General features: G+C 34.9%; 1 protein-coding gene across 1 annotated transcript in view; it reads right to left on the bottom strand.

The window, feature by feature from the left end:
* Window positions 1-14731, bottom strand: part of Taok1 (TAO kinase 1) — a 132776-nt gene that overhangs the window by 71297 nt on the left and 46748 nt on the right. The window contains exon 2 of the mRNA XM_027924423.2: window positions 9132-9356. Coding sequence (XP_027780224.1) covers window positions 9132-9263 — 132 coding nt within the window. The 5' untranslated portion in view covers window positions 9264-9356. The remainder of the gene's footprint in view (window positions 1-9131; window positions 9357-14731) is intronic.

Consider the following 14731-nt stretch of genomic DNA (forward strand, 5'->3'; position numbering starts at 1 on the left):
GCTAAATATTTTAAATGAGTTTAGTAAAATACTCAAAACCATCTCAAATTACATGTGGAGAAACACATTTTCAATTCAGGCTTTAATAAATTCCCAGACATAAGTGTTTTAAAATTCGATTATGGCGATGGTTGCAAAACTGAAATTTATTTAAAAAAAAAAAATCACTGAAATATACACTTAAAACTGGTAGATTTGTGTCCTGTAAATTATACCTCAAGAGCAGGGTGTTGTGCCATGCTATAATCCCAGCAACTCACAAATTCACAGCCAGCCTCAGCATTTTAAGAAGGCCCTAGCCAACTTAGTGAGACCCATCTCAAAAAAAATAAATAAATAAAATAAAAAATAATTTTTTTTTTAAAACAAAGAACTGGGGATGTGTCTCACTGGTTAAGCATCCCTGGGTTCAATCCTACACATATATGTATGTGTGTGTATATGTTATGTATGTGTATATATATCCTTCCTACACATATATGTATGTGTGTGTATGTATGTGTGTGTGTATAAAAATATATATATATATATATATCCTTTTTTGTTTGTTTTTGAGACAGGTCTTGCTACGTTACTCTGGGTGACCTCAAACTCCTAGACTCAATGGATCTTCCTGCATCAGTCTCCTGAGCAGCTGAGCCTACAGGCATGTACCACTATACCCAGTTAAAAAGTTCTTTTAAAAAAAGGAGAGCATCTATAAATTATGCCTTCAAAGTTGCTTACAAAAAATGTATAGCAGCCAAGCCTAGTGGTGCATGATTGCAATTCCAGTGACTCAGGATGCTGAGGCAGGAGGATAATAAGTTAGAGACCATCTGGGCAACTTAGCAAGACTCTGTCTCAAAATAAAAAATAAAAGAACTGTTGCGGGGCGAGGTGGCACATGTCTACAATCCCAGCGGCTTGAGAGGCTGAGGCAGAAGGATCGCCAGTTCAGAGCCAGCCTCAGCAACAGCATTGCACTAAGCAACTCAGTGAGACCCTGTCTCTAAAACAAATACAAAAAGGGCTGGAGATGTGGCTCAGTGGTTGAGGACCTCTGAGTTCAATCCCCGGTTCCAAAAAAAAAAAAAAAGGACTGGGGATGTAACAAACAAAACAAAAAACAATAAAAAAAAATTGTTTAAACTAAAAAGTATAACATTGTATCATGAATTTATTAATATATTTATATGTAATACATGACAAGAATAGCATCATGAATACAGGAAGAGGTAAATGATTTCCACATTTATTTGCAGTAAGATAATATTAATTAACTGAAAAGACATGGAGTCTTCTAATACAGAATAAGTAATAGAAAAGTTTATAAAAGTATTTGTTTACATAATAAAATACTATGTAGCTCAGAACCAAATGAACTATGGGTAATTAAAGAGAAATACAATACTACATGTCACTTACTCTCATTGCAAGAGAAAATGAGTAAAGATAAAATTAGCTGAAGATCTAAAGACAAACTATAGGTAGTAGAGAGCAAAAGAATAACAAAAGTAGAGTAGGAAAAAAGAAAATACATATAATCATTTGTTTTGTCTCAAACTAGAAAATTCCCTGTGAAGATCCATTTGGGAAATTATAATGAATTTATTTATATATTTATACAAGAATGATCCGAAATCACTATCAATAATCATTCTCATAACACAAATGTGAATAACACTAAACAATGTATGTAAATGTTGGAAAACATATAATTTGTAATAAATAAGATACTATATATATATAATAAGATACTATATATATATATATATAGGAGATACTATATCCCATTTTTAAAAATGAATAAACAAAAAACTTTTACAAAGTAAATAAATGACCTTATTAGGATCACATATGTGGTCTGCCACATTTCTTTCTTTTTTTTTTTAATATTTATTTTTTAGTTTTCGGCGGACACAACATCTTTGTTTGTATGTGGTGCTGAGGATCGAACCTGGGCCGCACGCATGCCAGGCAAGCGCGCTACCGCTTGAGCCACATCCCCAGCCCTCTGCCACATTTCTTAACAAACTACTTACTTCCTAAGTAGGTGTTCTCTTTGGCTCTTTAATTTCCACATCCTATGGCCTATCTACTGACATCATGTTGGTTCTATTTAAAGTATTGGAGACTGAAAGAGAACGTTTATCTTCCTTGCAATCTACAGATAATAATCCTCTTGGATATCTGATCCTCTGGTTTGGTTTCAAATACTATGATGCCAGTCTGTGATTAGATTTCTTGATGAGACAGCAATATTGGCTGCCTCAATTACAGTATTTTTTAATTTAATGTGATCCCTACTGCCAATTAATGAAAATTCAAGGACATGCTATAAGGACTACTTTTAGTTATTTAAAGAGAAGGTCTTCCCTCTATGAACAAGACACTGCATTTAATACTGTCATGGGTTGGAGGTAGGCAGAAAGGAAAAAAACAGAAGAATATACATTCACACATGGCTTTATATGATACCACAGAATACCCAGAATACCTAGAAATGGAATTTCAGCAAACAGATTCAGTTCTAGGCTATATTCAAACTTTCCTTTTCTATGTGTTGTGTATTTCCCAGACAACAAGACAATAAGAGAAAAATATGTGCTCTTGGTCAGTTGCCCCTGGGTTTCTGGAATTGTCTTAACCTTAACTTCAGATTTTGGCTTCTTAAGTCAGCATATATTTTATGATATAAGTGTTAAAACAGAGTGAAGTCAGTATAGCACAATAATCCCTTGTCATTTCTTCCTCTATATTGGTAATTGGAAAACTTAGGACTGGGAATATAGCTTAATAAAAGAACACTTGCCTAGCATGTGCAATCCCCATCACCACACACACAAAAAATTTCAATCCAAGAAATTGGAAAACTTTTTCAATAAAGGGAAAGACAGCAATAGGCTCTATGGGCCATAAACAATCTCTCTTGCATATTCTTTTTTCAGTCCCTGAGATCAAACCCCATTGCTTTGTGCATGACTACCAAAGCTACACCCTCAGTCCCCCCCTTTTTTTTTAATGTATAAATCATTCTTAGTTTGAGAGCTGAGCAAAAGTGGGTCACAGGTTGGATCTTGCCTGTGAGCTATTGTCAGCCCCTTATATAAATAAATACATAGCAAACATTTTGCCACATTTGCTCTAGAACTTTCTATCTAAACATACATATTACTATTTTATTATTGAAGAGTCATGTGATATTAGACAAAAACACTTCTTCATATATATCCTGAGAACAAGAACATTTTCTTGTATAACCACAGTACAATGATCAAATTAAGAAATGTGGCACTGGCCAGGGATTGTAGCTTGTGGTACAGTGCCTGCCTAGCATGTGTGAAGCATTGGGTTCGATCCTCAGCACCACATAAAAATAAATAAATATAGGTATTGCGTCCATCTACAAGAGAGTATGTGTGTGTGTAAAGAAATTCAGCACTGATATAATCCTATCATCCATACATATAGTTGAACGTACATAGTTCATATTAAAATTTCAACAAATTGGGCTGGGATTATAGCTCAGTGGTGGAGTTGTTGCCTGGCATGCGGGAGGCCCTGGGTTCAACCCTCAACACCACATAAAAATAAATACTGTAAAAAAAATCTTGAAAACTAAAAAATATTTTTTAAAAAATTTAACAACTGTCTTAGTAATGTCCTTTAAAGCAATTTTGTTTCTAATTCAGGATCTCCTATTATGCTTAAATACCAATCTCTCCTAAACCATCTTCTGATACACGGTTTAAAAATATATCACCTTTGGGGGGCTTTGGTTGTGGCTCAGTGGTAGAGTGCTTGCCTAGTTCATGTGAGGCCCAGGGTTCGATCCTCAGCACCACAAAAAAAATAAATAAAATAAAGGTATTGACAACTACAATTAAAAAATAAATATTAAAAAAAAAGAAACATACCACCTTTGGGTTACTGACAGAACAGACAAACCAGAACAAAAAGAACAAAAAGCCCAACATATTATGGAAGGATTCCCAAGTTCTGAAGAAGTTAATCAACCATATTTGTCCTCCTGGTATATACTAAGCATAACTCCTAACTGAATATAGTAAACATTTGCAAAACATATAGTATCCTGACATGAAGATACATGCCTGTAATCCCAGCTACCTAAGAGGCTGATGCGGCAGAATCACTTGAGCCCACAAGATCAAGACCAGTCTGGGACACACAGTGGGACCCTAACCAACAGAAAACAAAAGAGTACTGACAAATGCTAGGACATAAAAAGAACTCCTCCTACAAATCAAAAAAGAAAAATAGGGCCTTTTTTTTTTTAAAGGACAAAATATTTTAACAGACACTGCCAAAGATATGTAAATAGCCATTAAACCCATGAAAAGGCACTCAACAGAACCAATCAAGAAGGAAAGATATTAAAACCATACTGAGCTGCGCACAGTGTTGTATGTCTGTCATCCCAGTTATTTGAGAGGCTGAGTGGGGAAGATGGTTTGAGCCCATGAGTTCAAGACCAGCCTGGGCAACAAACTGAGATACCCTCTCATAACAAAATAAAAACCATATAAAAGAGTACTACACATCCTGGACTGGGGTCCTGGCTCAGTGGTAGAGTGCTCGCCTAGCACGTTCGAAGCCCTGAGTTTGATCCTCATCACCACAGATAGATAAGATAGACAGACAGATAGATAAACAAATAAATAAATAAAGGTGTTGTGTCCAACTACAGCTAAAAAATAAATTTAAAAAATGCTTAAAAAAAGAGTACTACACATCCATCATAATGGCTGAAATTCAAATGTCTGTCAACATCAAAGGTTGGCGAGGACATAAAGCAAACAGAATTCTTGTGCACTGCTGCCAGGAGTATAAAATTTCTGTCTTAATGAAAAAGTATGGAAATTTGTTACAAAACTAAACTTATATCTGCCCTATGACCCAACAATTCCATTCTCAGTATTTATGCAGAAAAATGGAATTGTAAGTCTACAAAGAGACCGGGATAAGAATGTTCACAGCAATTTTATTCATAAAAGCCAAAAAAGGATTATATGAGAACACCATTGCCCATGAATCAGATAAAAATAAATTCCTAAAAACCCCAAAATTACCTAACTCAAGAAAATTTTTAAATATCTTAATAGATCTAATAACAGTGTGAGGCACTGGGTTTGATCCTCAGCACCATTAAAAAAAAAATAAAAAATAAAGGTATTGTGTCTATTAAAAGAGGGGGGGGAGAGGGAGGGGGGGAGAGAGGGAGAGGGAGGGAGGGAGGGAGAGATTGAATCTGTAATCAAAAACCTCCCAAGAGGCTGGGCATGATGACATACACCTATAATTCCAGTGGCTCCAGAGGCTGAGGCAGGAGAATTGCCAAGTTCAAAGTTACTCTCAGTCATTTAGTAAGGCCTACCTTATCAAGTCCTGTTAATGAGTTCCTGTCTCAAAATAAAAAATAAGAAATAAAAAGACAGCCTAGAGATGTAGCTTAGTGGTCAAACACCCCTGGGTTTAATCCCCAGTACAAAAACAAAAACCTCCCTAGAAAGAAAAGTCAAGAATCAAATGGCTTCCCTGATGAAAGAATCACTCTACATCCTACATACATATATATATTAATATTTTTTTAGTTGTAGATGGACATAATACCTATATTTCATTTATTTTTGTGGGGTGCTGACGATCAAACTCAGTGTCTCAGATGTGCCAGGGAAGCACTCTGCAACTGAGCCACCCTCAGCCCCTACATATCTTTTACACATAAGTTTATATATATATGCTGTCATTCACCATTTGTTTTCTAAAACAAACACATTGTTTGTTTTATTTTGTGGAATTTCTTATTTTTTATATTAATTTATGTATAATATTTAGTTGCTCTCTAGATTTCATTATATATTTGATTTATCATAATTTGCTTTATCATTTCATATGATTAGATATTTAGGTTCTTTCTCTCTTTTTCTTGCTATTAAATATAATGCTGTGATGAACATCATTATATTCCTTTTTTTTTTTTTGGTCAATTTGAGGGTAAAAGAAGTAAAGGAAAATAAGGCAATTGTACAGCTGTTAAAATCTGAGCAACTAAGACAGGAAAAATAAATCAAAGCCATCCAAGTTTCAAAGGAATAAGTAAAACAGCTCCATTTGCAGACAATGTGCTCCTAAATATAGAAATTCCAAAGAATTCAAAAGAAAGCTATCAAAGCAAATAAATTCAGCTAACTTGTCAGATACAAGATTAATATATAAATCAGCTATGTTTATATACAGCAGCAATAAAAAATTCAAAGAGAAAATTTAGAAAGTAATTCCATTTAGAAATAAATTTAACGGAAGTGAAACATTTGCACATTTAAAACTCAAAAATAGGGAGTGGAGAGATAGTTCATTGGTAGAGTACTTATCTAGCATGTAAGTCCTGGTTTGAATTCCTAGCACCACAAAACAAAAACAAACCCTTTGAAATACAGCTGTAAAAAATTAAAGATCTAAACAAATATTTAGAAAGTCATCCTGTGTTCATGGACTTAGAAGACTTAATATTTGAATTTTAATGGGCCCTAAAATAATCCTTATAAAGAATAAAAAAATTGGGAAAGAAAAACTTCTTGAAATCAAACTTACTACGAAGGCACAATAATCAAAATAGTGTGGTGCATCTATTTTGCATATTCTAGGCTATCAAAATAGTGTAGGCATACAAAAAAATGTAACAGAATCAAGAGTTCAGAAATAAACCTAGATAATATGGTGAACTCATTTGAAAAGGAGACCAAGACATGTAAACTTCTGTGTAACAAAATATTTTATCAGGGTTGGGGTTGTGGCTCAGAGGTAAAGCTCTTGCCTAGCATGTGTGAGGCACCAGGTTCGATTCTCAGCACCACATATCAGTAAATAAAGGTCCAACAACAATTAAAAACAATATTTAAAAAAATTTATCAAGAAAAGGAAGAGATAAACTACAGAATGGGAGAAAATGTTTGCAAATCATGATAAAGATTTAATATCCTGAGTGGGAGTATAATTCAGTGGTACAACACTTGCCCAGCAGGCTAGAAACCTTGGGTTAAGCACTGCACCAAAAAAAAAAAAGATTTAATACCCTGAATATGTATAAAGAACTTCTACACCTTAATGAAAAAAGGAAAAAACAACAATTTCACAAATGGGCAAAGAAGAAATACAAATGGCACATGAAAAGACCTTCAACATCACTAGTCATTAAAGAAATGCAAATCAAAACCTCAATGAGATCTTCACATCTAGCATGATGGCTATAATCAAAATAACATAAATGAAACTATAACATTGTCACAGATGTAGAGATACTGGAACACTTTTAATCTGCTGGTGGTACAGCTACTATGGTGCAGTTTGACAGTTCCTCTAAGATAAACACAGAACCTAAGATTCCATTCCTCAGTATACATTCAAAATTGAAAACAGGAACTTGTTGAGAAAACAGTATCACAAAATATGGCCATTTGACATGATCAGTACTCTGAACTAAAATGCACACTGAAAACCAAGATCTCTCTGATCTTCTTTTGTGATCCTCTCTCTTCTTCAAAGCCAAAAGAGAGACTTTCTCTGAAAGTTTTAAATTGTGTGCTGTTCTGAGTAATTTCTCCATCCTGCCCAGGACATGAATGAATAATCTCTTTGTCCAGAGTATCCATGGTGCATATGCTACCCACCCATTAATGACTTAACAAACTTCTTTTGTTACCTGATATAACTGCTATAGTATCCAATGCTTGGGTCAATTAATGATTTAATAGCCCTTAAGCACAAGAGTAGTACTGTTGGCAATTTGGATGTGTCAAAAGAGAAATCATAAAGTATTTCCTATAAGTAAAACAGCAACTTAAGATAAGTTCTTGATTTAATAAGGAGGGGAAAAAAAACTGTATGCTTTTGTTGATAAAATCTACAGTAAGAATGAAATTATGAAGAAAAAAATCTGTGCTAGTTTTGCTATCACACTTAAACTGTAAAAATTATGGCTACTGTGCATGATAAATGTTCAGTTAAAATGGAAAAGACATGGGGCTGAAATGTGATTCAGTGCTAGAGTACTTGTGTAGCATTCACGCAGGTCTAGGTTCCATCCCCATGGAGAGGAAGCGAGAAAGAGAGGAGAGAGGAAAAGAGGGAAGGAGGGAGGGAGGGAAGTAAGGAAAGTGTAAGTCACTCTATAAATTAGACATTGGAACAATATAGTATCTTTTACATATACATATAAGCCATCCTATAAATAGTAGGAAATTGAGCACATATAATATTTGGGGGCTGGGATGTAGCTCAGTGGCAAAGCGTCTGCCTTGCATTCGCAAAGCCCTGGGTTCGACCCCCAGTTCCAAAAAAGACAAAAAAAAGAACCCCACCAAAAAAAAAAAAAAAAATAAGATTAAAAAAAAAATATTTGGAATGCTGGAGCAAAATGAGTAAAAGAGATGGTTTGTGGAAAGTCTCTAGATAGCCACAGGATGGTGGGCTAGTTGCCAAGGAAACAAACTACATACTCAGGTTTAGAACTCACAACCTCAACCCCAACCTTCAGGAGAAGGAAAAGACTCTGAAGGTTGAGTTAAATACGAGTGACCAATAATTTAATCAATCACAATAATAAAAAGCCCAAAAGGACTGAGTTCAGAGGCTTCCAAGAAAGTAAAGAAGAACTTATCTAGCATTCTAGACTTCATTCTACATCTCTTTATCTGGATGTGTGAAGAGAAGTATTTGTATCTTTAAAACATCCTATATAATCATGATAAACTGATTCCCCTAATACTGTAAACTACTCCAGCAAAATAATAAAACTCCAAAAAGGGGTTGTTAAACCGAGATTTCTAGCTCGTCAGTCAGAAACACAACCTGGAAATTTCAACTGGCATCTGAAGTGGGGATGGGGCAGTCTAATGGGACTGAACCCTCACCCTGTGGGATCTGACACAATCTGTGGATACTATTGGTACAAAAATTGAATTAGAGGACATTGAGTTGATGTTTGCTGCAGAATTGACTGCTTGATGTTTGTAGATACATGTGGTATAAGAAGCATGTTGTGAGAGCATATTAAGAATCCTTCTACTGAGCAAACTCTAGATCTCTTTATATTTTTGTTTTGTACTCTGACATAACCCTTGAACACTTACAAAATAGACTGCTCCAAAGCTTCCATGGCCAATTTCTCTGAGATCTGTGAAGAGCTTTTCTGGATCTTCTTTGAAGAAGAGCTCTGCAATTTCGGGGTCCTTTAGACTGCCTGCTCTGTTAGTTGATGGCATCCTGCTGGGCAGTCAACTGTCTTATTCTAATTTTATACTGCTATCCCAATCCTTGGTTCATCTGTATGAATGAAGCCACGTTGGCATAAAGTACTGTAAAGAAATAAGAAAAAAAAAAAAGTAGGAATGTTAAAAGCTGCTAAAAATAATTAAGACCATTTACTGACAGCACCCACAAAATTATGTCAGGCCTAGAATTTCACTGAAATGATAGTGTGGGCTACTATTGCAGTAGTTCCTAAGCCTAGCTCATTATCATAATCACCTGAGGCACTTAAAAAAAATTTCTGCAGTAAAGAACTTTTAAAATTTAGATACATCTTTATATTTCGGGAGAATTTCTATATCAATATTTATTACTATTTATTTTCTATTTCAATATTTATTTCTATATCAAAATTTATCTAATTCTAAACTGGGCATGATAGTGTGGTGGTACATGCTTGTAATGCCAGTGACTGGGGAGGCTAAGGCAGGAGGATCTCAGGTTCTAAGCCAGCCTAGACAACTTAGTGAGACGCTGTCTCAAAATAAAAAATAAAAATGACTGGATATGTAACTCAGTGGTAAAGCACCCCTGGGTTCAACTCCCAGTACCAGGAAAAAAAAAAAAGAAAGAAAGAAAATAAAGAAAAAAAGGCTCAGGGCTGGGGTTATGGCTCTGCGGTAGAGCACTTGCCTAGCACGTGTGAGACCCTGGGTTTGATCCTCAGCACCACATATAAATAAATAAAATAAAGGTATTATGTGCATACAACTAAAAAATAAATATTAAAAAAAAGGAAAAAAGGTTCATCTAATTCGAAATAGTCTGCGAGCAGAAGAGATAGTACAATACAAAGATTATTAAAAGCAAACAAAATAGCCATGGTGGTTCACACCTATAATCCCAGCATCTTGGAGGCTGAGGCTGGAGAAGCATAAGTTCAAAGCCAGCCTCTGCAACTTAGTGAGCCCCTGTCTCAAAATAAAACAGATGGACTGAGGATATAGCTTAGTTGGTAGAGTACTTCCCTCACATGCACAGGGCCCTGATACAATCCCCAGCACCACCACACAAAAATAAAACAGAAAAAAGATAAAACAGAACAAGGGTTGGGTTTGTGGCTCAGTGGTTAAGTGCCCCTGGGTTCAATCCCCTGGTGTACACACACACACACACACAAAAAAAAAAAAAAAAAAAAAAAAAACCACATACATAATAACCCAAGATTTACTCACAGTGTGTTTTTTTGTTTGTTTGTTTGTTTAAGTATTTTTTTAGTTGTGGACACAATGCCTTTACTCTTATTTATCTATTTTTATGTGGTGCTGAGGATCAAACCCAATGCCTCACCCGCGCTAGGCGAGTGCTCTACTACTGAGCCACAACCCCAGTCCCACAGTGTTTTTAACAACAAGAAGACTCTATTAATGATCTTTATATATATAATACACAAAAGATGTAACATGGCACACCTTTTATTCCTTTCAGATGCCACATGACTGTATTAACCAAATCATACGCAGTAGAAGAAAGATGAATTCAACACAGATAAACTGATTTACCAGATGTACATTAATATATGGCCTTTATCAACTAACTCTTTAGCTAAGAAGACCTAGAGATAACCAGTCAATTCCTTGGTGGTTCTGCTACCAATTCCTGTGTATCAGATTCTCCAATTTTTAAAATAGCTGTCCTAATTGAGACACTTCAGAATCTGGGTTCTGGAATGATGTTGCCTGAATATGAATCTCAGCAACACTATTTATAAGCTGTGAATTTGGGGAGTCTCATTTTCCTAATCTGTAAAAATGAAAATAATAACCTATTCCATAGAATAGTTGTGAGGATTAAATGAGTTAATAAGTGTAAGCACAGACTAGTACTATGGCATAATAAATGTTAGCTATTCTCTTAATTTCAGTAATTTAAAAAAACTTCAGAATTGCCAGGCATGGTCAAATGCACTTGTAATTCCAACAGTTCAAGAGGCTGAGGCAGAAGAATCTCAAGATCCAGGCCAGATTCATCAATTCAGTGAGACCCTGCCTCAAAATAAAAAATAAGAGGGGCTGAAAATGTAGCTCAGTAGTAAAGTACCCAGGGTTCAATCCCTAATGCCCAAACGAAACAAAATAAAACCCCTTTAGAACTGATTTCATTAGACTTCTAAGGGGAAAAAAGCTCCAATTCTTCCTATGCTCTTTATGTGACTTCTAAGCAGGTTTCATTCTTAGTGAAATAACTGAAGCAATTTTAATTCCTGTTAGAAGATGTCTTTGCAGCTATATAAAACATATTCATCTGTCCTTTCTAACTCCCTAACATAATACTACACTGCAGTCAAAAGGTATAAACTGTCAAATTTGTATTTCATTTCTAACATATACCCAAGGTTGCCCCATATACTTTAACCAATTTCCACACTTTGGAAATTACCTAGAACAACAAGTACCAATTATATTTTTCCTAAGACATGTGAACATAGAAAGGTTACTTGACTTCTCAACCCTAAAATGAGACAGTTGAACTAAATTCCATTTAAATTGTTAATATTTACAGGGCTGGGAATGTAGCTCATTGGTAGAGCACCTGTGTAGCATATGTGAGGCCCCCTGGGTTAGACTCCCAGCATAGCCAGAAGGAAAAAAAAAAAAGTGTTAATGTTTAATTAATTGAGCTGGGGTTGTAGCTCAGTGGTATATAGAGCACCTGCCTAGCACATGTGAGGCACTGGGTTTGAGCCTCAGCACCACATAAAAATAAAATAACAGTACTGTGTCTACAACTTAAAAACAAAGTTTTAGGGGCTGGGGATGTGGCTCAAGCGGTAGCGCGCTCGCCTGGCGTGCGTGCGGCCCGGGTTTGATCCTCAGCACCACATACCAACAAAGATGTTGTGTCCACCGAGAACTAAAAAAATAAATATTAAAAAAAAAAAAAAATTTTAGGGGTTGGGGCTGTAGCTCAGTGGTCAAGCGCTTGCCTCACATGTGTGAAGCACTGGGTTTGATCCTCAGCACCACATAAAAATAAATAAAGATACTGTGTGTTCATCTACAACTAAATAAATATTTTCAAAAAATTTTTAAAGAGAATTAAAAATATATAATTAATTGATCTCTAAAAGGCTTTAAATAAAAACAGTGTTAAGATCTTATTTAAATTTTTTGAATGATGAAGTTTTAATATTCTAAGAATTATTTTATGCCAGGCATGGTGGTGCATGCCTATAATCCTAGCAATTTAGGACTCTGAAGCAAAAGGATCTCTCAAGTTTGAGGCCAGCCTCAGCAATTAAGCAAGACTGTCTCAAAATAAAAATGGATAGGAATGTTGTCCAGTGATAAGAGTATCACTGGGTTCAATCCCCAGTAATATCACCATCCCCTACACAAAGAATTACTTCATGTAAAAATTTTCTAATCAGATCCATGACATATCTTCTCTTTTATCTGCCTAACAAATTCCTACTCAAATCTTTCAAGATTAGATTAAATGTCATAATGTATACAAATTTTAACCCTATTAGCAAGAGTTGGTCACTCTTTATACCTCAAGACATTCTGCAGTATTTACAATATTATATTGCAATTCTCTCTCTTCTGTACAAACAAAATGTGTCTTATTAATCTTTGTATCATCTCTCCATCTCCACCTCCTACCCCCTACTTCCTACAGTTAATATTAAACTAAAGAATAGGGGGCTGGGGATGTGGCTCAAGTGGTAGCGTGCTCGTCTGGCATGCGTGCGGCCCGGGTTCGACCCTCAGCACCACATACCAACAAAGATGTTGTGTCTGCCGATAACTAAAAAAATAAATAAATATTAAAAAAAAAAAGAATATACTTAATTTGGGCTGGGATTATGGCTCAGTGGCAGAGCGCTCGCCTAGCACGTGCAAGGCCCCGGGTTCAATCCTCAGCACCACATAAAAATAAATAAATAAAATGAGGGATTTAAAAAATGACTATACTTAATTATATTCTATACAACATCTTAAAATTATTGTCCTTATGTATTTGCTGAACAAACAGCATGTACAAGATTATGATATACAAAACATTAAAGTTGATATAAATAGAGTAAATTCATAGCACCCTCTAGAAAATCAGATAGATAAAAAATACTAAGGGAATTAGAACACTTGCTCTACCAACCACCAAAAGATAACACATATCTACTGATCTACTTAACAATATAAAAAAAGAAAACTTAGGGGTGGGGTATAGCTCAGTGGTAGAGTGCCCGCCTTCTGAGAGAATCAAAGTTCAATCCTAGCATTGCAAAATATAAAGAAAACTTGGGAGGATGGACCATGGAAAAAGACACCAAAAGCAAAAAGATAAACGATAAACTTGGGGGGAAGGGATGTCTGAAATTTATGTAGAAAAGGGTTAATATCCCTAGTATATAAAATAGAGATTTGAAAAACAGATTTTAGACATCCTAAAATCTCAAATGTGTAGTTTCTAGAAAAGACAAGAAAAAGACAGTTAAAGAGTAAACTTATGAAGATGACAAACTGACATGAAAATATGCTCAACATCACTGAAGGTAAGGGAAATACAAATTAAAACCATCCTAAAATTTCATTTACTGTATATCAGAAAGGCAAAACCCCACTATACACTGACAGTAAGACAGAAGGAACACATACACTTTCATTAACAGTAATAATGCAAAAGAGTACAAGCATTACTAAACAAATCTAGTAAATTCATAGTCATTTACCACTTCACCCAAAATCCTCCTTTAAGAAATCTGTAGCAAGAAAGAATATTTACACTAAATATAAGAAATGATAAATGCACAATGTAGTTCATGAAGGGCCATTTGTGTTAACAGAAGATTACAAATAAGTTAAATGTCTATCATATGGGCACTGATCAAATAAATCGTGAATCTACACTAAGTACCAGCAAACTCTCTCTGTAAAAGGTGAGATAGTACATATTTTAGGCTTTGTGCGGCAAAAGACAAAATCAAGGATATTATGTAGGTATTTATAAGATTTTTTTTTATAAAAATGTATTGACAATATTCAAAATATAATTAATTTTTTTTGTAATGCCAGTTTAGTAATGGAAACAATGAAATTCTCTTTTAGGGGGATTTCATTTCGCTAAATAGGTACAAAGTAATCTGTTCATCAAAATTTCTTCCATTCATCTATTAAAGCTGATCTATAATGACATTTACTTATTTCATTTTTGAAAATTTCACATATCCAGGTACTGCCAAATATTGATTCAAATCCACAAACATATGGTTTTAATTGAGTATATTTATCTCTCAAAAGACACTTATAAAATTCCATTGGTTTCTTCTCTTGATATTTGACTTTACCATGTCAGCACTTTGCAGATCAATTGAAAGTTAAATGGAAGCTCCTCAACTTCAATTAAATAAACATTAAAATATGAAATTTCCTCTGCATCTTCATCAAGGTCTAAAAAATAGTGCTGAAATTTAGTTTAA

The sequence above is a fragment of the Marmota flaviventris genome, chromosome 17, assembly GCF_047511675.1.
Source record: "Marmota flaviventris isolate mMarFla1 chromosome 17, mMarFla1.hap1, whole genome shotgun sequence".
NCBI classification, from domain to species: Eukaryota; Metazoa; Chordata; class Mammalia; order Rodentia; family Sciuridae; genus Marmota; species Marmota flaviventris.